At 40.4% G+C, this 25,575-nt stretch overlaps 1 protein-coding gene across 1 annotated transcript in view; it reads right to left on the reverse strand.

Annotated features, from left to right (window-relative positions):
• gas2l1 (growth arrest-specific 2 like 1) overlaps window positions 1-25,575 on the reverse strand; it is a 64,783-nt gene that overhangs the window by 11,478 nt on the left and 27,730 nt on the right. The window contains exons 2-4 of the mRNA XM_060843584.1: window positions 15,991-16,098; window positions 9,051-9,147; window positions 5,203-5,593 (exon numbers count right to left, since the gene is read on the reverse strand). Coding sequence (XP_060699567.1) covers window positions 5,203-5,593; window positions 9,051-9,147; window positions 15,991-16,098 — 596 coding nt within the window. The remainder of the gene's footprint in view (window positions 1-5,202; window positions 5,594-9,050; window positions 9,148-15,990; window positions 16,099-25,575) is intronic.

Consider the following 25,575-nt stretch of genomic DNA (forward strand, 5'->3'; position numbering starts at 1 on the left):
TAGATTAGAAGTGCTCTGATAGTGTAAAGGTCAGACTTTTTTTTTTCCGTAGGCTGAATGTTAAATGATTTACATTACAGCAGCCGGTAGCTTCTGTGAAAAACTATTTCATAGTGACATCAATCTCAAACTCAGGAGTTGGGAAAAGGTGCAGTATATTTTATACAGCAAACCAAGAAAAGGTTGTCCATCTTTCCTCTCAGTATCACAACCTTCAGCCATCCAACTGCACATTCTAAAATTTCCCTCAAAAACTTTCAGCCTCGATACATGTCCTTCACCCCTCATCTTCAAAACTATTTGCATCCCTACTTCATAACACTTACTCAGGTCTCATTTTTAATGTAGCAAAATATTCCAAGCATTAATGTTCTATATACATGCAAATTGTTAATATAGAAGGGGAGATATTAATTTAATAACAGAACCCCACCACCACAAAGGTGTGTGTTAAACTCTTTGTTCTTCCATCAAGTTTTTACGATCTGTTCTGACACAACATGTTCTGTTCCGGTGCGATTCCGTATTACAAGAAAATCAAATAACAGCAGCACCATTTAAACCGGAATTGCATTATAGCCAATATGGGTAAGGAAAGTTCACGTTCTATAAATAGTGGTCTAAATTCTTTGAAAGTGTTATAGCTAATTCACGTTAAAGAAACATATGGTATAGCAGAAACAACTGCATTTCAAGTACAAATTAAATTGGGAAAGTCCAAAAAAGGACAGAAGTTGCCAGGTGCCATGATTGCTTCAATTTGAGATGTTCCCAGAATCCATGCAGAGCAAGTGGGACTGGTCATTATCCCAGCTGCAACGGAGGATCACAAATGGCAATCTTGAGGCAGGAAAGAGAATCACGATCCAGGTATCCGCACTTAGCCCAAATCCAAACCCTCCTGCTGGAAACCATATGCAATAACATGTGGATTGGTGCAGAGAGTCTACAGATGGGGCACTAACTATCAAAAGCTCACATATGAACAAACTGTACCCTGGTTAACAAGGACATTGTACCATAATCCAGCAAGATCAGGTAACTCAATCACACTCTGCCTTGAACACTGACAGAACAGAGTATCTTGAACATTTCTGAATGACATCCTACCAGTGGTTTACCCTGGGCAGAGGCCCTAGAAATGTCAGCTGCCTACCCTCTAGATGGCATAATGGGAAGGGAGAAATGGAGAAAATCCTTTCTAAAATGGCCGAATAGAATTAATTATTGTTAAAGTAGTTAATAGTTTAAAAAAGTGTAATAAACTGATTTGAAGGGGAGGTCAAACTGCAAAACTACAATAGTTAATGGGTTTGTTTGGCATGATTTTTCTTTGTCACCAGTTAATGCTAATATTGAACACAATCATGTTTATTCCTTTGATAATAGTAGTCATAAATGCACCATTTGTTATCACAGATGGACTTCTTTACAATGTTTTTTGAACCTTGCACCCTAAAAGTATTTAATAATAACCTATATACAGAAATGGCAACATGTGGCATTTGATTTTTCTTTTAGTCAAATTACATCTACTTGAATTGAATAGAAAATTGTTTCAAGAATAAAAATAAAACTACAGAATTAAGGCAGGGATGGAATTGATGCTCTATTTCAGACTTGACAATATTTTTAGCTACCCTCATGAGAAACTGCCCAAACCAAGTGAAATGCTGATTTTACACATTGCTCCCTCTCTTTTACAGCAAGATAGAGTTGCATGTAAAACTGGTCTTTCATCTGATGCAACTCCTGGACAGACAAGTTAGATTTTAAACCACCACTGAGGCCCAACTCCAAGATGGACCCAAAGTGTCGACAAGCATGACACGATGATGCAGCTTTACAATCGATAAAGACATTTAATGCTTGAAAGCTACAGAAAAACATATTTCCATAATAATCAGGGTGTTTGCTCTTTTTAGAACCAAAATCTAAAAATGAAGGAGTAAGGAGGCCCTTAATGCAAGGTGACAAGGCTGAAAAAGAAGGAGAAACTAAATAAATCAATCAAGGCTTTTTCCCCCCTCCTTATAAGCCAGACAGCTGTGGTGACATAATAATACTGCTCTTTCATAGCGTAGCTGCCAACTTCAGAGTGATTAATATTGAACCAAAAGGCATTTTTAATTTCTCCCTGAACAAAGGCACAGGATAAGAGATATGAAATGAAATGTCTGTCATACATTTGCATAAAGTGCATCACTGATTGGACAAATAAAATAGATACTTGGCAACAATGTCATTTGAAGTGGTATGTAATTGCTTTTTGGCCCTTAACAGGAAATTAGCAAGAGACAGAGCTCTTAAGCTGTTAAAGCTTTGGCCTGATCCAATTCCATTATCTTGTTCCAAATTGCAGGCGGAGATATTTTTGTCAAACCTAATGACCTGTAGATAGAAAGGCTATTGCTCATAAAGCCTTCCTGATAAATATCAAGTGACAAATCAGTTTTTTGGATCATATGCATTATTAGGTATTAGCAAGTCCTATTACTCGTAAAACCAAAACACAGTTTGCCACTTGTCAGTTTTGGATCTGCTTCTACATTGTGTAATTAAAACAAAATGAAAAACATTAAAAATCTTTCAGTGGTATTGTCAATATCTCCTCTTTAATTATCAGGGTGTGGGGCTGAAAGCTGGTGTAAAAACAGGAGTTCGTAATTGGTCCCAGAAGACTAAGAAAACCAGATAATAATTGAAAAAAATTCCTAACTATGCTCTACTAATTTAAACATATACATTTTCCAAAATAAAAAAAAAATCACCAATGGCCATGATGCCTCTCCATTTAAAAGCTCTCAAATTCACTGCCTTGCAAGTAGCTGCATGGGCGAGGTACTGGAGGGAATTGACATTTTGCAATTATCCCCAGTAAGAATTAGCAGCTTCAAACAGGTCAGGAGTAACATTGAAAAGAAAAATTTGCTTGGCTGCAATAAATTGAATCCAAAAGACTATCGACTTTGAAAGCCTTTGGTAAAGGCTCAGTAAAATTGTCAGCCAGTGGATGTAATATTCCACTCTGAATTACACAGTCGTAAAGTAATTGCTTTTCTTTTCAATGAGCATTCAGCTTTACACAAACGTAGATACTATATTAACCGAAGCCCAGATTCCGATACAATACCAGCCAGATTCGCTAGCCATTCAGACAACTTTTATTTTGGGAAACTTGCAATACATACTTGGACTAAGGTGAAAGAACTGTGAGATTGATGATGAATGTGATCAGAAGTTCGTAAGCATGTGTCAATACTCATGAGTCCAAGGCAAAGAGGTATGTTGGAATGAAAATTGTCTAAGAGGTAAGTAAAGGGTGCTGGTAGGAGGATGCTCCTGTGACTGGAAGTCTGTTTCTAGTGAGGTTCAGCAGGACTTGGTGCTGGGTACATTCATGATTTACAGATGACACAAACATTAGGTGGTGTCAAATAAAGAGGATGACGACAGCTGTAAAATGGAGGAGGGGATCAATAGGCATGTCAGCTGACAGAGCAGTGGCAAATAGAATTCAAGCCAGAATAAGAAAAAAGGGCAAGGTAATGCATTTGGGGAGGACCAACAAGTTCTCAACCACACTGAATGGTACTACTCTGGAAAGTATTGAAGATCTGAGGAATTTGGTGCACATCCATAGATCCTTGAAGGTAGCAGGACAGGTAAGTAAGGTTGTTAAGGCAGCATAAGGATACTTACATTTGTTAGTTGAAGCATAAAATCCAAGATAAAAGGAGGCAAATTTTGGCCTTGTATGAAATGCTGGGTGAGACTACAACTGGAATACTATACCACCTTATAGGAAGGATGAGATGATAGTAGAGGGGGTGGAAAGGAGATTTACCACAATGCTGCCTGGGCTAGAGGGTCCAAGCTAAGAGGAAAGATTGGGGTAGATTCTTGGGAGCAGCAAAGTTTGAAGGGTGACCTGACAGAGGTGTAAATGATTACGAGGAGCATAGATGAAGATGGATAAGAAAGCTTCTATCCATTACTACAAGAATCAATTATCAAGGTGCACAGATTTAAAAGTAAGAGGTTGAAGTCCAGGAGATTGGAGGATATTTACTGTCCACCCACTTAGAAGGGCTGCTGGAATAGGGCGGTTGAATCAAACTCCACTAACATTTGGGCAATGTTTAATTATGCACTTGCAAGGCCATGAATCTCCAGGGTTATGGGCCAAAACCTGGAAAATAGAATTAGTGCAGATAGATCTTATTAACCAACATGGATACGCTGGGCCAAATGGCCTCGTTCTGTGCTGTGAATGTCTGAGTTCACAAGTAAATCTTTCATCCTTTACCTCCCCTTGAACACCAAAAACTGCACTGTACTGATGAAATTGATGGGAACCATATTCAATTTGTAAGGCTCCTTTAGCCATGGGGAACTAGGAAGATCTCAAACAGAAGAATCTGTGTCAATACATGCGGCTTGCAGAGTTTGTGTGTGTGGCCTAGTGATACTACTGTAACCTGTTAAATTGCATTCAGCACTTCTAGGTCAGCTGTTCTCAAAATTTGAAGCTTGTAAGAAACTTCAGTCCATGATATCGAAATGCCATTTTTACTGGGCACATTTGTCTCCATGTGATGCCAAACTCAATATAACTGCAGTTTGAAGAATTCGATCAAAATGTACAGTGAATACGTTCTTGACATCAGATTGAGTTTCACCAGAGACCATGGGCAATCTGACAAGATCTTTAAGCAATAATACACTTAGCTTGAAATCATCCCAAAAGCCTCAAACACTAACAACCATTACGTAAAATGTCCTAAAGCAAGTGTCAAAGAAAATGTCAGTGAGCAACTTAAAATGACCAAAGGCTCGATTGGAATGGCTAACTTTAAAAGAACATTTCAATAAAAAAGGGGTCAGTAGTGAGGTTTAGGGAAGGAATTGCCGCTTAGGTGCTCGGTCGCTGATAATGGTGGAACCATTAAAAATATAAAAAAAAGGTAAGAGGGGTCAGAATTAGGGACAAAGAGCTCGGAGGTTTGCCTGGCTGCAAAGGCTTGTAAATAAAAAGGAGGGAATCGATACAGAGATTTGGAAACAAGGACAAAGATTTGAAAATTGAGCCACTGCTGAATTAGGGCCCAATGTAGTTCAAAGGATTAACAGATATAGAATTCAGATGTATGCAATTATTCAAAATCAGAACTTTTACAATGAAAACATTTACATAGTTACCTTCTAGAGTTTGTAAGTCTTGGTACCGAACGATCACGTGGTTGAGGTGAAGAAGTTCTTCCAACAGATGTGCTGCGTGATTGAATGGAACGCTTGTTGATTTTGTCAGTTCCACGAACTGAGTTGACAGATGGATCCTGGTACCTTTCTGTTGTCGTTTTGCCAGCTGTGTTAGTTGGACTGAATGGTCGATCAGGTCGTATTGAGTTTTGTTTCACAGTTACAAACTCTGTTGCAGATGGCGCCTTTATATCCGTTTGAACATTAAGCTCAAGCACTTTGAGTGTGTTTGAGCCTTCAGAGAAGTGGCTCGGTGCAGGGCTTGGAGTTCTGGAGGTACGAGGACTCGTATTCAGGTTCGTCTTCGGAAACCTTGGTGTGGGGCGGTGTGCTGTTAAAGTCAAGAGGATGAATCTGAATTATGTAGGTGCATACATCAAACAAAGAACATGGGAAGCCCAGCAATTGGATGTTGCAATAATCAAGACTAGAAGTAACAGAGGAATGGAACATACAATCTACAGCAGAGAAATAGGGCATTTGTTGCAACAGGTCTTTATATGCTACGTAAGCTCCTTTCCTCAGTGTTGCTCCAGGACAAGGTGTTGGGACAAGACATTACCTAGTCATCAAAAGTGAGACTCCTGCTCAACTTCTCCTTCCCCAACCAAAGAATGGAGTAGTTAAACTGTGGTGTTTCTTATTGCTGCTTTAGCAAGATAAGCAAATTCAACACAAGCAAGGGCACAAACCCAGGATTTCTCTGGTCTTAATGGCTCAGGAGGTTATAGACCAGACCAAACCCGACTCAAATATATTAAGGGGATAATTTTGAGTGCAATGTTTTCTTTTTATTTAAGGGCAATTGTAAGGCTCTGCATGCAATTTGATTGGTCAAACTATTAGGCTTTAAGGAAAAGACACTTCATTCTTACATCACAGTTAAATACAAACAAAGAAGAATTGGCATTAACTTTAACACTATCAAAATGGCTAAAATGTTACTTAACTACTAATCAAAATGTTCAAAAATAGCAGCTCCCATAAAACACACCCTTGGCAAAGGTAAATTCAGCAAAACAGATTTGCCTCCCTTGCTACCTTCTCTAGTGCAGGAGAACGGCAGAATCTAGCAGCAGAGACTCAAAGTTGTATCGCACAGCTTCAACTCCAAAACCCAAACTTCAACAGACTGAAAGCAAAACTAAAACCCTGGGTATGAGAAAGCTGTTTCCATCCACTCATGCTTCATAAAAGGCACAAGGGAGAATTGTACTTGGTCTGTTGTGAATCGTGGAGTGAACAGCACACAGTATCAGCAGAATGGAGGGTTGACTATAAGTAACTGTTCCCAACAACAGTCCACCATCTCTCATGGGAAGGTGGAGGAGGAGAAACTGGTCCTCTGGTGTTAATACTAAGGTGGGAAATCCTGAAAGATTGACTTGTTTCTCATTTTGGTTGGGCATGGCTCAATGCAGTCAGGATGTCGAGCTTTTAGAGTAAAGTCAGATTATGCTGCAAAATGGCAACTCATTGTTTATACTTGTACTTCATTGTAATGATACCTGTCTGTGGGAATTTGATAAGATTTCTGAAATATTAGTTGATAGACTTAAGGTGCAACATGAGGCCTGATATTACACACTTGACTGGTGTCAAACAGACTAGCCCAGCACCTAAAATCTATACACTGAGGGCAGGAGAGACAGCACCAAACAAACAGTCAGCAGTAAGAAATAGATGGACATGAAGAGGATCCAAACTTTGCTGAGCCTATTCCATCTTCTGCAAATCCACTATCCAAAATACCCTATTCCTCTCATTAAGAGAAGCACACATCTTCTGGTTCAGCAGCCAGCTGATATCAGGTCTGACATGCATTCCAATCATTGCCGCTTTGATTTAGAAATGGGTATTAAAAACATATCAATGAGCAGGGCAGAGGTTGACCACAGCAACATCTAGTAAAAATACTCCACAATAGGATGTGGGTGGGCAGGCACTGCTCTTCAAGACGCTAGAATAAATACCAAAGAGGAGAAGATTTTAAGAGAATGAGAAGTGGCTTCTTAGGAGCATAAATAGCACCAACTGGTAAAGCCAAAATGGTTTATTACTGTGCTATATATCCTATGCAGTCCATAGTGCTTTGCTGTAACTTGGGAGGCATGAGGTGGGGGGTGGTTGAGATAAAATAGCAATTAAAAATAATAAGTGTAAATAATAAACACAAAGTAAAAGGAACTTAACCCAATGCTCTGACACACAGAGGCATTACCCAGAATAATGCTAAGCATTGGGACGAGAGTATTCGCAAATGCAGTTCCTAACTGGTGCTGGGTTAGGAGAGCATCAGACTACCGGACAAGTTTGTAGTTGGGAGGGATACATTAGAAAAAAATTAATGTAGGTCCTCACCCTAATTACTGGCCAGTGACACCTGCAACTGACAGCAAGTTTCACTACAAACTCTCCTGAGCTGGCTGGATCACAGGTCTTTTCCATCTCAGATCAACATGAGAAATGGCTGCATAACTGAGCTACTGGTGAACTGCCAGGAAGTGATGTGTATCATGGGTGAAATAATATGTTCAGCAGAAGGGTGGAGCATTGGAAAATTCCACTTAATAAAAACAGATTACAATGAATAGCTCACAATGCTTTAACAATTTCGCTACCAGTTAGATTGAAATCTCTTCAATGTGGTTGTATTGTTACCACAAGAGAATATCACTATACGCCAGACAGCCAAGTGCAACATGCTCTTGGGGCAGCTTGCCTGGTTCTGCCTCAAACTATGCAGCCTGATTTGCAAATTCAGCCCTCAGGACAAGCAGAAGCAGGCTAATAGGAAAATAAGTCAGACCTGATGAGCAATTTGAGATGTGTACATTTGGACACGAGTGAGTATTTAGCCTAGGCTCTCTCAATCTAATATTTATTTCAGTGACACCCACACACCTTCAGGTGCCAGTGGATGATGCTCAGGAGCAGAGAGCTTGGCTCACTTCCCTTCTCCCCCCCCCTACCCATCTTTTACTTAGTGGGACTTCAGGACAAATTGCATTGTCCAACTCTTCAAATATATTAAAATTCAATTTGATCTAGTCTATAGCTCTTCTACACACTGTCCTTGCCCCTTGTAGGATCCAGAGTCTGTCTGAAAATTGAAACTAAAAGAAAGATTGGCTAGAATCTGGTCACTTGGAGAATCTAAACATCATTGTCTTATACCCTTCCAAATGCTGGGGCTCCTTCCTCTGGAAAGGAGGCCAGGAATGGGAATCATTTTGTAGAACACCAAGATTATGGAAGGGTTTCACATGCTACATGTGAAGACATTTCCACTCAAAAGTGAGTATTACAAGATAGTCACTAATAAATCTGATTTGCTCAGTGGTTCGAAGGTGAAATTAGCTACCACAAAGAGCAGATTGAGTAAATATAATTGAATTTAAAGAGGAATCTGGAGAAGCTCACGGAGAATAGGAAAAAGATACGTTGATGAGGTTGGTTGAATGAGGGAAAAAGAGGAGGCTTGTGTGGATTCTAAATGAAAGGATAGACCTAATGGCTGAAAGCACTCTGTGGTCCTGTAAATAGTGTCAGTGTTCTTCAACACCCAAGAAAAGATATGTAAAATGAGCCCCTTTACACAAAATGTCACTGCATAGCCCAATTGTTATGAGCTATCAGGACTATTCCACAAAAAAAATTAAGTGGGAGCGAGTAGGGGTGACAAAATGATAATAACCAAGAAGCTGACAAGACATCAGGTGATCATAATTATGAAAAGGAATTCACTCAGGTTTGAAGAGGAAACAAGATGACAGGGAGATACTTACTGAGTGAAGCACATCTACACGGATCATGCTTATCCAGATAATGTTCAAGTGTATCCCAGCCTCCTCCAACACGCACCATCACATGATTTCTCAAAACCTGCAGGAACAAAAGGAACATTCTTGTTTATCCCTAATCGAGAATTGGTAAGCAATTGGCTTCCTAGATTTCAAATATAGCTGCACTTTTAAGCAAATGAGATTGAAGAACTATAGAAACAACATTAAGAAACGTATGGTCACTGTGCTCATTAATTCAGTGACTGTTTCGTATTTCAATCTGTACTCAGGTTAACATGCCTCGAAATAACCCCTTGATAGTTTTCAGTCCCTTCCTGAAAACTACCGCCACATGTCCATTTCTACATTATTCAAAACCTCCACTCACTATTAATATCAAAAGGCTAATTTGTTAATCATAGAATCCCTATGGTGTGGAAATAGACCCTCCCGCCCAATAAATCCACACCAACCCTCTGAAGAGGAACTCACCCAGACCCATTCCCCCCAACCTATATTTGCCCCTGACTAATGCATCTAACCTACACATTCCTGAACACTATGGGTAATTTAGCACAGCCAATTCACATAACCTGCACATCTTTGGACTGTGGGAGGAAACTGGAGCACCTGGAGGAAACCCACGCAGACATGGAGAATGTGCAAACTCCACATTGCTGGTTTTGTAATCTGTGCTAGGTAATGGGTTGAAACTCATTCCGTGCAGAATTTTTTTTCTTTAAAGCTGTGGGGGGTTTAAGATCTGTGGTAGGTTCCACCTTGTGCAAGAGATCAAAGGCAAACATCGCAATTCACTGTTCCACCCTGTTTGTCATCTCTCTCAACCAGCCCCAATCCAACCTGATTTATAATTTACTGTGCAACCCTGTTCCTCACCTATTTCCCACCCACACCATGTCCCGATCCAACAATGACAAATTTGATTTACTATGAATCATATGATTTACTTTTATTTTTCCCAGTTACTTGATATGCAATTCAGTGCAGCACATACTTTTGCAATGTAATTGAAGGAATCAGGAAAAGTTAAATAAACAGAATACCATATCTGTAGGCCTGCTAAATATTCATTTATTTCAAGATTTCATTAACGCAGAATTGAATACATTTTTGAAATAATAATAGATTAAGGGGAAAGAACTGGCATTTGAATGCTTAACATCAAAAAGAGCTGGTACCAATGTAGTCGTTAGATCTTTTAGATACTTTATGACCACCAATATTTCGAAGTTAAGTCCAAATAGGCCATAATTAACTCACAGACTTGTGGCACAAGACTTAAAATGAAAACAAACAAATCCTGTTTAAAAATTAAACAAATAAATTACTACTAATCTAATGCTATGGTTATTATTTATGCAACTAACTCAGCAAAAAGGCAGAGAGCAGTACAGCATGGAAATAGATCCCTCGTTCCAACTCTTCCATGCTGACCTACTAGCCTAAATAAATCTGGTCCCACTTGCCAGCATTTGATCCATATCCCTCCAAACCCTTCCTATAGTTTACCCATCCAGATGCCTTTTAAATGTTGTGATTGTACTAGCCTCCACCACTTCCTCTGGCAGCTCATTCCATACACGCACCAACCTCTGGATGAAAAGGTTGTCCCTTATATATCTTTCAACTCTCATCTCTGCCCTCTAAGCTGGAATCCCCTAACCTGGGGAAAAGACCTTGTCTATACCCTATCCATACATCTCATGATTTTATAAACCACTATAAGGTCACCCCTCAGCCTGTGATGCTCCAGACAAAATAGCCCAAGTGTCTCCCTGTAGCACAAGCCCTCCAGCCCTTGCAGCATCCTTGTAAATCTGTTCTGCACCCTTTCAAGTTTATCATCTTTCCTTTGGCAGGGAGACAAGAATTGCAAGCAGTACTCCAAAAGTGGCCTAAGCAATGTCCTGTATAGCTGCAACATGACCTCCCAACTCCGATATTCAATGCACTGACCAATAAAGGCAAGCATGGCAACACCTTCACAATCTTGTCTATCTGTGACTCCACTTTTAAGAAACTATGAACCTGCACCTCAAGGTCTCTGCTCAGCAACACCTTCCAGGACCTGACCAGTGTATAAGCGCTGTCCTACCAAATTATGGCACCTCACGTGTGTAGATTAAACACCACCCCCCCCTCAGCCCATATGATCAAAATCCCATTTTACACTGAGATAACCTTCTTCACTGTCTACTACACCACCAACTTTGGTGTCATCTGCAAACCTACTAACCATACCTTCCATATTCACATCCAAATCATTTATATAAATGACAAATAAGAGCAACCCCAACAGTGATCCTTGCAGCACACTAATGGTCACAGGCCTCCAGTCTAATACTATACTTCTAAAACCTGTTTCTCCCCCACCCTCCACCACAGACAATAAGTACATAAACCTTGACGGTAGTTGTTCTTTTCCTGGCACTAACCCAAGTAAAAAGTAAGTCTCAACATTCTGGAATTTACTTTTACCCCACCTCAGTATATCAACTGTTTTAGGAGGGATGAAATTTTATGGAGATCCCTCATTTAACTTTTGAGATTCTCCAAATTCTTTTCCGATTTTAACTATGGACTGCTCACTCAATCATAAAGGATTTGCTGCATTTTATCTTATGGATTGAAACATCATAAATATTCTTGGTTTTGCATGGCCCTCTATACTCCAACAGTTGACTCCTAGCTCTTAACAGATAAAACAGAGCATAGAACAATACAGCACAGAACAGAGCCCTTGATGTTGCGCTGACCTGTGAACTAATCTAAGCCCATCCCCAACACTATCCCATCATCATCCATGTGCTTATCCAAGGATTGTTCGAATCTCCCTAATGTGGAGGAGTTAACTACATTGGCATGCAGGGCATTTCATGCTCTTATCACTCTTGGAGTAAAGAACCTGCCTCTGACATCTGTCTTAAATCTATCACCCCTCAATTTGTATTTATGCCCCCTCATACAAGCTGACATCATCATGCTCTGAATAAAACTTTCACTGTCTACCCTATCTAATCTTCTAATCATCTTGTATGTCTCTATCAAATGCCCTCTTGGCATTCTCCTTTCCAATGAGAACAGACCCAAGTCTCTCAGCCTTTCCTCATAAGACCTTCCCTCCAGACTAGGCAACATCCTGGTAAACCTCCTCAGCACTTTTTCCAATGCTTCCATACCCTTCCTGTAATGGGGTGACCAGAACTGTACACAATATTCCAAGTGCAGCCGCACTAGCATTTTGTATAGCTGCAGCACGACATTTTGGCTCCGGAACTCAATCCCTCTACCAATGAAACCTAACACACTGTATGCCTTCTTAACTGCACTATCAACCTGGGTGGCAACTTTCAGGGATCTACGTACATGGACACCAAGAGACCTCTCACATCCACACTACCAAGAATCTTTCCATTGACCCAGTATTCTGCCTTCCTGTTATTTTGCTCAAAGTGAATCACCTCATTTATCTGCACCTCTCAACCTGATTCTGCAGTTCTTCCAAGTCCCCGCAACATTCTTCCACACTGTCCACTACTGCAACAACTTTAGTATTATCTGCAAACTAACTAAACCATCCACCTATGTCTGTGTCTGAATCATTTATAAAAATGACAAACAGTAGTCCCAAAAACAGACCCTTGTGGCACACCACTAGTAACCAGACTCCAGGCTGAATATTTTCCATCAATCACCACTCGCTACCTTCTTTCAGAAAGCCAATTTCTAATCCAAATTGCTAAGTCACCCTCAATCTCATGCCTCTGCATTTTCTCCAAAAGCCTATCCATATGAAACTTTATCAAAGGCTTTACTGAAGTCACAGTACACCATGTCAACTGCCCTGCCCTCATCTACATGCTTGGTCACCTTCTCAAAAAACTCAATTAGGTTTGAGAGGCATGAACTGCCCTTGACAAAATCAAATTGTTGCTTGCTAGATGATTATAAATCTTATCTCTTATCACCCTTTCCACAACCTTTCCTACAACAGAAGTAAAGCTCACTGGTCTACAATTACCTGGGTCATCTCTACTGCCCTTCTTGAACAAGGGCACATTTGCAATCTTCCAGTCCGCTGGTACTAAATCTGTAGACAACGACAACTCAAAGACAAAAGCCAAAGGTTCTGCCACCACCTCCCTAGCTTCCCAGAGAATCCTCGGATAAATCTCATCCAGTCAGGGGACTTGTCTACTTTCACTCCTTCTAGAATCGATAACACCTCTTCCTTCCCTAACCTCAATCTTTTCTGGCTTAACATCTCTGATCACATTCTTCTTCTCTATAATATTCTCCTTTTCCCGAGTGAAAACTGATGAGAAATATTCGTTTAGCGCCTCTCCGATCTCCACAGGGTCCACATACAACCTCCCAATTGGTGTCTTTGGCTGGCCCTATTCCTACTCTCGTCATCCTTTTATTCCTCACATACCTATAGAAAGCTTTAGGGCTCTCAATTTTACCTGCTAAAGATTGGTCTTCTTACTCTTATGCCATTACTCTGACAAAACCAACTGCTTCCAAGCTAACTGCCTCCTGCCTTGAGTTCAAAGACAACCTCAACAGAATTTTTCCTCTAGATACAAACTAGACGAGCTAGATTTTCCCTTTTAAAATCCAAATGAACTCGAGTCACAGCCACACTGTATGCCTGAAACAATAATGTTAATATTTGCTTTAAGGTGTAGGCCTGAGTAACATTTATTTTCTTTGGCTCTCCCAACTCAAAGCTGTATCTACCCAAAAATACAAAAGCTTTCCATGTAAAAACCCCCAGTTAAATTCAGCAAGGGGAACTGCTATTCCCTACAACTACCCCTGATAACTTGCCATGCTTTGGGATGAACTCAAACTGAAATAAAATTTAAATTTTTGTACAGTACCATAGATATAGCTTTTCCATTCTGCAACTCAAATTTATAATCACAATAAGTATAATGCACCTCTCTCCAGTCCACCTCGTCCCCATAAGAGGTCCAGGGGGGGATAGCACATTGTCAGAAGCTTTTTTACTCCATCATTTCTGCCATTTCAAGATAAACAGGTGAAATGGTGAAGTAGTGGTGATGTCAGTGGGCTAGTAAACTAACAACTCTCTGACAACATGGCTTCAAATTCCACTATAGCAACTGGCTGAGTTTGAATTCAATCAAAGTAGTGTGGGATTGAAAACTAGTCTCAGTAATAGTGGCTATGAAACAATGATCAGGAAAAACACTTTGATCATAAATGTCTTGCAGGGTAGGAAAGCTGTTGTTCTTTCTTGGTCTGATGTATATGTGACTCCAGATCCACAGTAATGGGGTTGACTCTGCCCTCTGAACCAACCCAGTTAGCACTTAGTTCAAGGGCAATCAGATTTTTTAAAAATTATTTTTAAGTAGAAGATCAAATAAACTTGGTTTTAGTTGTTTTCCTTCACATTTGTCCTACAATTTTTTTCTCTTTCAAGTAGTTAATTTAATTTTGAAAGTTACTGTTAAATCTGCTTTACTGCTTTTAATATTGTGTACAGTCCTGTTTGCTACACTACAAGGATGATGTGGAGGCTTTGGACAGAGTACAGAAACGATGTACCAGGATGTTGCCTGGTTTAAGAGGGTATTGACTACAAGGAGAGATTGGACAAACTTACTTGCACTTGAAAGCTAAAAAAGGAGGGCGACCTGATAAGAGTTTCCAAACTTGTCTCAGCGTCTCTCGCCCGTAAGTGTTCAAGGTTTGTGCGAAGATTTGTAGCTCGGGTGCTCGTTGTTGTGGTTCTGTTCGCCGAGCTGGAAGTTTTTGTTGCAAACGTTTTGTCCCCTGGCTAGGCGACATCATCAGTGCTCTGGAGCCTCCTGCGAAGCGCTTCTTTAATGTTTCTTCCGGTATTAATACCGGAAGAAACATCAAAGCAGCGCGTCGCAGGAGGCTCCAGAGCACTGATGATGTCGCCTAGCCAGGGGACAAAACGTTTGCAACAAAAACTTCCAGCTCGGCGAACAGAACCACAACAGTTTCCAAACTTATGAGAGGCGTGGATAGAATGGATAGTTGGAGTCTTATTCCCAGGTAGAAATGCCAATGACTAAGGGACACAGATTGAAGGTAAAAAGGGGGTAGATTTAAAGGAGATGGGACAGACATGCTTTTGTTTGCAGAAGGTGGTAAGTGCCTGGGAATGAGCTGCCAGTGGTGGTGGTGGGGGCAGATACAACAACAACTTCAGTAAAGATGGCCAGTCACTTTCTACTCAGTACTGAAGACTTCTCTTTCACCTCAACTACAAACAGCAATTTGGAAAGCCACAACTGCAAAGCATAAACTTGCATTTATCAAATAAACTATATTTTTTGGGGAAAAAAGGGGCTCCCCCACAAACAAACATTTGAAAATTGATTGCTTTTGAGCTTGCTGGGCGTCACAAGCTGAAACTTGTTGGAATGTTGACACAGTCAACCTTTGACAGCTCCTCATTGCAAAACTTGTATGAGCAAAGTCCATTGATACATATCTGAAAAAGATTTGTGCATGCACTAAAGTTTAGCTTTCCCATTCTACTTTGTCAGTACCTCACTATGTGCACAACGCAAATTCTTACTTCTTTCCAACCCAAAATTTGTCATATAGTTCATCCCAACTCTATAAAACCTCCCTTCCGTGAGTAATGCTTTGGTATTATCCATACTTGGACTAAAAGATTAAAGCATTTTCATTATTCCTGCTGTTTGGGCCACAAAGACTCCATGAACAAAGTGCTGCAGCAACAGAAGGACAAAGCCAGAATCTGTGGTTTTGCTTTTTATCAGCCATCCTCTGTTGCTTGTGCTAGCCTGATGTAGTATTGATATATCCAGCTCCCTTGTACTTTAACTGCTTGGTACAAGCTTAATGGTTAGATACAACATTAGAAGTGGTTATAGCACAAGGCTCTTACTCTGATGAAGATCAATGTGCTGGTCTCACCGACTTTATATTTACCCTCAGATACTTTTGTCATAGGGAACTGTGATGGACATGTACAGTGGCCAAGGATTTCACAGACCTGAAAGAAACAGAGAAAAAAAAATCAAATGAATAAACACATGAATGCCTCCAATCTTCACACTGCCTTTGCCTGTATAAAAAAAAACAAGCATCGCCAGGATCTCCAATTTTATTTTTAAGAAACATACTTGCACTAGTAATATGCCTTTTATGTCACAATATATCCACAGAATTATCGTACAAGTTCTGATCTTTCTGACCAAGCACGACAAACAACCAATAATGTTCAGTCGAAGAAAAAGAACCTGTAAATGAGAAGAATCTTGTGCTCACATCCTACCACATAAGGAGAAAGCTTGATAGTAGAATGCAGTTTTTTTTTGGAATCGTCGTTTAAAAAGTGTCCCTGCTGTTAGTGAGGAGAGAAGCAATTGGAGACCATTAAACCACAAAATGTTAGAGCAATCATTCTGGCTGGAGTCTGCTCCATCATTCTGGCTGATCTGATCATCCTCAACTCTGCCTTTTCCCCACAACCCTTGATTCACTAAGTGATTTTAAAATCCACCTATCGTTTCCTTGAATAGAATTAACTACATGGTTCTACAGCCCTCTGCAGTTAAAAACAAAACTCCACAGATTCAGAAGAAATTCCTCATGTTGATCCTTACTGGGAAACCCCTCATTCTGAGGGTAAAGCCTCAGATAATAGACACTCTCACAAGAGGGAAAAAAAACCTGCCTGCATTGACTAAGTCCTCAAGTCTCGAGTTACACATTAGACTCAGACTTTATTTACCCTATGCCAGCATATCTGTGGCTCAGATAGCAATCCAGAGATAACCACATTTGAGGTTGTGCTTTTTAATTTAGCTCCCAACTGTTCAAGTGTTCAATAGAACCTCCTTTCTAGCCTAAAATGGACAAGAACAGGATCCCTCCCCACCCCTCCCAAGTTCTTCTCTAGTCAAAGAGAAGTCCTTGACTGGCAATGCAGCCTTCAGGACTCCCTGCAGAGAATACATATCCCCCTAATTATCCTGCCCCCCCACCACAACTATGTCTTCACTTCAATGGCTTCCTTTACTCGAATGCCATGGTCAGTCTGCTCAACCTCCCACTCTTATCTGCACAGCTCACAAGAACCTTGCAACTGTTGTTAATGAGCACAGGCCAGTGTTGAATAACAGTCTGATGGGGTATGCCTGCATTCTGGTGAGAAAGAAAGTGTTCAGGTAACTTTACCCTTCCCGGAGGTGAAGCAGCATCTGTAGCTCAGACTCCAGCTCCAGCTCCACAAGCTACAAACAGCGTTGTGCATTACACCAGCATGCCCCCTGGCTCAGTATTGCTGTACAGGGAGCAATAGAAATAAAATAAAGAGACAAGCAGCTTAATTCAATGTGGGCTGTACTGATTAATTCGGTTTTAAATACAGCAAGTTAAACATCTACTACCATATTATAAACAGAAGCACAACTCGGTCAATCAGCTGACTGAGTCTGCTCTTCCATTCGACCGTTGAGAAACACATCATTCTCCTGCTGTCTCCCTTTCACTCTTGATCCACCTACTAATCAAGAACCTATCCCTTTTTTAAATCCACTCAATGATTTGATGCCCACAGCCTTCTGTGGCGGTGTTGTACAGATTCACTGTCCAGTGGCTGAAAATATTCCCGCAGGTCCTAGTCTCTCCTAAGAGTGAATAATCTTCGCCACGTCCACGCTATTCCAGCCTCTCAGTATTGAGAGTTTTAATCAAATTTCCCTTCATTCTTATAAACGTCATTGATATTTTTTATAAACCTCCTCTGGACCCCCCTCCAACGCTAATACATCCTTCCTTAGATACATGCCTAAAATTGCTCAATATTCCATTTGCAATCTGACCAGAGCCTTATACAGCCTCAGCACTAAACGTGTGACCTTAAATTCAAGACCTCTTGAAATAAATGCTCACATTGCATTTGCCTTCCTAACTGCAAACTGAACCTGCATGTTAACCTTGAGAATCCTGAACTAGGATTCCCAAGTCCCTTTGCTCTTCAGATCTCCAAAGCTTTTCCCAGTTTAGAAAATAGAATATGCCTCTATTCTTCTCAAAGTTTATAACCTCTTACTTTTCCACATTACTACTTACTTGCTCATTTTCCTACCCTGCCGAAGTCCTCCTGCACAATTCCACTTTCTCAATACTACCTGCTTCTCTAACTATTTGTGTGTCATCTACAACACCCTTAGTTCCTTCGTCCATATTGTTAACGTATAACATGAATAACTGTTGTCCCAATACTGACTCCTGTGGAACTCCACTTGTAAACATGAGGAAACTATGATCATTCGAAAAAGAAACCTCCAAAAACACTCCGAGTGTTCTCCATGCATTAGAACATTACAAAAACAAAACTAACTTCCTGCAACTTTTGGTCTCAAATGACCTTTGCAGTGAGTGTCACATGAAAAATTTCTAAGGCATGAAGTAAAGCACTTTAGAAGGTTGTGTAGGAATGGAATAAAAGGTTAAGTGCTGAATCAGCAGGCAAATGATTCTCCTGTGCAAAGCACAAATGCATAGAGCTTGCTTTGTCAGTAATCGTTTTGTAAATTGCTAACATTGGGTTGCTGGCAGTCTTGTGAAATTCTCTCATCAGTTGGTATAAAATGAAAATAAATCCACCGCATTGCCAGTTGAGTACATGCCAGCTGCTGAATAAGAGAGAGGCTGTGAGCTGTATACCAGGATAGAGGAGAGGCTTCTACCATTCAAGGCAAAAATGCGGTTTTAGGCAAGAACAGAAGAATGAGTTACACAGTAACAGATCCAAGAAAACTCTACACGCCACAGACTGATTTATTACTTAAGCAATAAATTATAAAAATTGACAATTATGAAACTCTCCGTAATTTAGAGGTTTTACAGTAATTCCAGCATTAAAATAAACATATTGTACACACCAGGCCACAAATGGAATCTGAAATTTGAGTGATTACATGCACACAGAGCTCCCAGGCCCATTCAGACATATCTGCAACAGGACCACAGACAAAACACTCCCTTCAGGCTCCAGTCTGCTTTATTGGGCTGAGGGTATCAACAAAGAAGAATACACAAACTGCATGAGTTACTGAATTAATGTCAGCAATCTAAAGCAGAGGAATGAGCGTCACCTTGACTTTTCTTTGATCAAATGAATTCACTGTGAAGACAGCTTCCATTGTGTGCCATTAGTCAAGATTTTTTAAAATAATAGCATAATTGATAGTGATAATAAAATAGTGATTTGAAAGTGATCTTCCAACATACGACAAAGACAAATTCAAATTGACATTTACGTATTTTAATCATGCGATAGCTCATTTGAAACAGCTAGTGATTCACTGATTTTGCAAGTCAAGGTTTTGCGGAATCATCTCCCAAACCCCACTGATTGGTGGACTAGAGACTAGAGCAGGCAGTGACTTCCTTCACCTGACTGGTTAAATTAAGAAAAGCATCTGTCAAGATTTCCCAAACATTTTTAAACTAGGACAGGACCGAAAGTATTTACAGCAGTTCAATGCTATACTCCCCAGAGCCACATGCTACAGACTCCCAGGTCTGACTATGACACAGCACTAATCCACAGGCATCAGAATTAGTGCCTTTCCCAAAATTCTTGCTCCTCAAATGATCCAGTGGTTGAGCAAAGGGCAGCTAGTTAAAAGGACAAATGGGAAATTTCCCAGGCTAATATCTTAAAATTTTAAAAAAAATCACACTAAGATTTAGCAAAACCTCTCTGTTCAGCCTCCTAAAATACCTTTGTAAATGAAGAGCTATCAAGCAGAACCAAAACATTTTATAATACAAACATTGCAGGAACTACTGTTGCATCACAGGCTCTGACACTTACAGGTGACAGATGTAACACCATGTGTAAATAGTAATCAGCACTAGAGCTGTACCATGTTTAAAAAAAAAGACTACAAATTTATCTTTCCATGACTAAAAAAAGTGGGAAAAGTAAAGAGATCTTGTGATGATTGTTGAACTTAAATGCTCTGTCTAATATCCACTGCACATCACCCCCCGAAGATGATGCCAGATGTTGTGTATAGTTCCATATGCATTCAGACACTGTAATGAAGAGGCTTTCTTGCATCCAAACTTTCTGCATAAAGTGAGTGCTGATGGACCATAAGACTGAAGTAGCGATGGGTGAGTGGGGAACGACTTTAGAAGAACAACCAATCTGGTTTTACCAAATACCTACACAGACTTTCAATGGATACTGACAGGCATAGGAATTATGAGTACATCTACCCACGCCCTTACACATATAGTGTAAAAGATACTAAAGAGAGGTCTCTGTTCCGCGAGAGGTCAGATTCTCTTCTCTCTACATCCAATCTCACTAAACTATCTTGGCACCTTTCACTACAGTAAAGGACAATATGAATGCGTGTTGGTATTGTCCATACAACCAGCTTTAGAAGATCGAAGTTACCAGTGGATTAGAAGGCCGGTAACCATACGATGATCTTTCAATTCAGTTTCAATCAGAAAACTGGAGTTTTCAGGTGAACGTGCACCATTGTGGGGTTGTCATCTTGCAAAATACTCAAATCTCGGAAGAATACTATAAAATAAATGCAAGTTAACGCTCACTGGAGGGCATCTAAATTCATGTTTCTGTCGTAGAAATGAGCTATAAATAACAGCTTGTACTAGCAGCTGTCACTGAGTGTAAACACAAACTGAACCAGAACAGCGTCCTAATAACATCTCTGGGATTTGAACTGGGGACAGGTTCTGAACTGGATCATTGCCAATCTACTCCAAACTGGTTGCACCATTTGTGACTCGGAGTTGATGAAAGGTGAAGCATGCAAAGGTGAGCATCATCAGTGACCGTACAGCGGCACTCCACACTTAGTCACGAAGAGTATAAAGGAAGTAGGAGTAAACTTAAGAGGGAAATCAGGAGGACAAAAAGGGGACATGAGATAGCTTTGGCAAATAGAGTTAAGGAGAATCCAAATGGTTTTTACAAATACATTATGGACAAAAGGGGTAACTAGGGAGAGAATACAGTCCCTCAAAGATCGGCAAGGTGGCCTTTCTGTGGAGTTGCAGAAAATGGGGGAGATACTAATTGAGTATTTTACATCAGTATTTACTGTGGAAAAGGATATGGAAGATATAGACTGTAGGGAAATAGATGGTGACATCTTGCAAAGTGTCCAGATTACAGAGGAGGAAGTGCTGGATGTCTTGAAACGGTTAAAGGTGGATAAATCCCCAGGACCTGATTGGGTGTACCCGAGAGCTCTGTGGGAAGCTAGAGAAGTGATTGCTGGGCCTCTTGCCGAGATATTTGTATCATCGACAGTCACAGGCGAGGTGCCAGAAGACTGAAGATTGGCAAACGTGGTGCCACTGTTTAAGAAGGGCAGTAAAGGCAAGCCAGGGAATTACAGATTGATGAGCCTGACCACAGTGGTGGGCAAGTTATTGGAGGGAATCTGGAGGGACTGGAGGGACAGGAGGTACATGTATTTGGAAAGGCAAGGACCAAATAGGGATAGTCAACATGGCTTTGTGCGTGGGAAATCACGCCTCACAAACTTGATTGCGTTTTTTGAAAAAGTAACGAAGAGGATTGATGAGGGCAGAGCAGAAGATGTGATCTATATGGACTTCAGTAAGGCGTTCAACAAGGTTCCCCCATGGGAGACTGATTAGCAAGGTTAGATCTCACGGAATACAGAGAGAACTAGCCATTTAAATACAGAACTGGCTCAAAAGGTAGAAGACAGAGGTTGGGGGTGGAGGGTTGTTTTTCAGACTGGAGGCCTGTGACCAATGAAGTGCCACAACGATTGGTGCTGGGTCCTCTACTTTTTGTCATTTACATAAATGATTTGGATGCGAGCATAAGAGGTACAGTTAGTAAGTTTGCAGATGACACCAAAATTGGAGGTGTAATGGACAGCGAAGAGGGTTACCTCAGATTACAATAGGATCTGGACCAGATGGGCCAATGGGCTGAGAAGTGGCAGATGGAGTTTAATTCCGATAAATGGGAGGTGTTGCATTTTGGGAAGGCAAATCTTAGTAGGACTGATACACTTAATGGTAAGGTCCTAGAGTGTGTTGCTGAACAAGAAACCTTGGAGTCCAGGTAAATAGGATAGTGAAGGTGGTGTTTGGTATGCTTTCCTTTATTGGTCAGAATATTGAGTACAGGAGTTGGGAGGTCATGTTGCGGTGCTATAGGACATTGGTTAGGCCACTATTGGAATATTGTGAGCATTTCTGGTCTCCTTCCTATCGGAAAGATGTTGTGAAACTTGAAAGGGTTCAGAAAAGATTTACAAGGATGTTGCCAGGCTAGGAGGATTTGAGCTATTGGGAGAGACTGAACAGGCCGGGTCTGTTTTCCCTGGAGCGTCAGAGGCTGAGGGATAACCTTATAGAGGTTTACGAAATTATGAGGGGCATGGATAGGGTAAATAGGCAAAGTCTTTTCCCTGGGGTCATGGAGTCCAGAACTAGAGGGCATAAGCTTAGGGTGAGAGGGGAAAGAGACCTAAGGGGCAACTTTTTCACACAGAAGGTGGTACGTATACGGAATGAGCTGCCAGAGGAAGTGGTGGAGGCTGGTACAATTGCAAACATTTGAGGGGCTGGGTATATGAGTAGGAAGGGTTTGGAGGGATACAGGCCGGGTGCTGGCAGGTGGGACTAGATTGGGTTGGGATATCTGGTCGGCATGGACAGGTTGGACTGAAGAGTCTATTTCCATGCTATACATCTCTATGAGTTAGCCAGCCACGCAGAGTGAAATCTGCCCACCAGCATTAATTGACAGTCTCGAAAGATAAACGGCCACAGTCAGCATCACCACTAAATAGAAGAAGCCAATTTCAAACAATTAGTACAAGATTATTCACTGATATGTCACAGATGTCTTCTCTCTACCCCTAAAGAAAGAAACATCCTGCACCTGTTGCTGGTCTGGTTTATAATAGTCAACACTGGCACCTTCCTGATCTTGATGGCTCAGTACTCACTGGATATATTAAACTTGTTTTCAGGATAGCTTGTAATTTAAATTTGAATTTTTGTTATTAATTTCTTGCTCACTTTCAGGGTCATTCTCTCCAATATCACACCTTTTCTAGGAACAGCAGCAAGTAATAAACCCAGACACTTCAGGAACATTAACAACAAACCAACCACAATGACCTGGCTAATAAAGGATCATGCTTCCCGTGCAAAGGATGGAACAAGATCGGGTTAATTAATCCTTCAAGTGCAAACTCATATTGATTACACTATGACAACATTTGGTACACATATGTATTGTTATAACAAACTCTATGTAATCAGTAAAATAAATTGATAGCATTTGTTTATTTTAACATGTGCTGTCTGTTTGCTGTTATAGAGATGTAGCTGTACATTGGACAAGAATCGGGTCCTCAATATTATACACTCCAATAGAATAGGAAGCTCGGTAAAGGTGGAGGGACAGCATTGTTAATCAAGGATAACATTGGTGCAATAGTTAGTGATGACCCATGTTCAAGGGACCACAGTAGAATAAGTTTGGGTGGAGACAAGGAACAGGAGGAGAAAACGAATGGGAGTGGTGTATGGCTCCCTAAGAGTAACCACAGTACAGGTGAAGTTGTATAGGAAGAAATATTGGATGCTCTTGATATAGGAACAACAATAATCACAGGAAACCTGAAACCAGTTACAAACTGCAAGAATCAGATTAGAAGCGTCAGAAGTCATATAACACCAGGTTATAGTCCAACAGATTTATTTGAAATCACAAGCTTTTGCAGCACTGTTCCTTCATCAGGTGAAGTCCTCTTCAATAGAGGAGGCTAGCAGTGGCAGCTGGGATGAAGAATTCAGAGTGCTTTGAGATTATGCTGGTTTAAGAAACTTTCTGGAACCAACCAGAGAACAGGTTACATCGGACTTGATATTGTGTAGTCTGAGGTAACGACCTCTATGCAAAGGCACCCTGAGATACCAGAGATCACATTAAGACTGAATTTTACATCCAGTTACAAAGTGAGAACATTGGGCTGAAGACTAGCATTTTAAATTTATACCAGGGCAACTCTGCGGGTATGAAAGCTAAGCTACCTGAAGTAAACTGGCATACAGGATAGATTATTAGAAATAGATGTTTTAAAAGTGGATATTTCAGATTACATACATTCCTGCAAAAAAAAAAGGCATGCTCTAAAAAGGGAAGAACTCAGCATTCGTAGTTAACTAAAGTTGGGCAAAGCGTCAAATTTAAGGAAAAAGTATCACATGTAACAACAAGATAATATAGCATGTAATCAAGACAGCTAATGGGATCCTAACCTCTACTGTGAGAGAAATTGAATGTAAAGGCAATATGTTATGCTTCAAATTATATAGAGTGCCAGTTGTGGTCTCACTGGAAAACTGCACGCAGTTTTGGTCTCTATTTAGAAAAGAGAAATATGGATGCATTGGGGCAGTTATAGCAATGCTTGAATAAGTGGGCTGTCTGAGGGGGGTATGTTGGACAGCCTGGGCTTGTTACCATTAGAGTTTAGAAAAGTGAGGGATGCCATAATTAATTGAACCATACACTATCCTGAAAGGTCTCAGCAAGACAGATGTGGAAAGGATGTTTCCTCCATGGGTGAGTCCAGAATGAAGGGTCAATGCTTTAGAATTTGGTATCTCCCTTTTTAGGAACAAGATCAGAGATTGAGAGATTTTGGGACTCTGTCTCAGAATGCAATGAATGCAGAGTTAGATAGAATCACAGGCAAAGGCTATTAAGGCGAGATGCAAATGTGGAATTCAAAACCAAGTAACATCATATTGAACTGGTACAGCAGGCTTGATGGACTGAATGGCTTACTTCTGCTATTATGTGTTCATATGTCAAGCTGCTGAAATGTAACTGTAATTGGTCAATGATGTCCTTCACATTCCATAACATTTAGTGCATGCCAATTTGTCTAAAAATTGAATCACTGTGAAGTCTGCAAACATTTCCATGCAAGTTATAAAAATTAGTTACCATCATTACATGATTTAATGTTGGATCCAATTTTAACATTAAAATACCCTGTAGTAAATAGGGTGGCATAAACAATGAGCAATGTGGGTGTTCATCGCACACTCTGCAACTATACCATTAATAATTTAGAACTCAAATACGCAAAACCAATTGGTATCATGCATTGTTAAATATTTGCATGTTAAAAGTAGTAATACGTGTGCTCAGTGAAGAGTGATAATTTGAAAGCCAATAATTATAGTAGTGTAATTTGTCAGATTTTCACAAAACTTTCCAAAATTTTCATCAGTTTACTTTCTCCATTTGCCTTTGAACAGAAAAGAGCATAAGAGAGATATTCAATTAATGGTTGATACTGTTTTTTGAATGTTTAAGTACAGATTTCAAAACATCCTCAGGAATGCAAGAGAATTTTCTAACATTACGATCACACTGTCAAAGAGCCTCACCAGAACCTGTCTT

The sequence above is a fragment of the Hemiscyllium ocellatum genome, chromosome 24 (genome assembly GCF_020745735.1).
Source record: "Hemiscyllium ocellatum isolate sHemOce1 chromosome 24, sHemOce1.pat.X.cur, whole genome shotgun sequence".
Lineage (NCBI taxonomy): Eukaryota > Metazoa > Chordata > Chondrichthyes > Orectolobiformes > Hemiscylliidae > Hemiscyllium > Hemiscyllium ocellatum.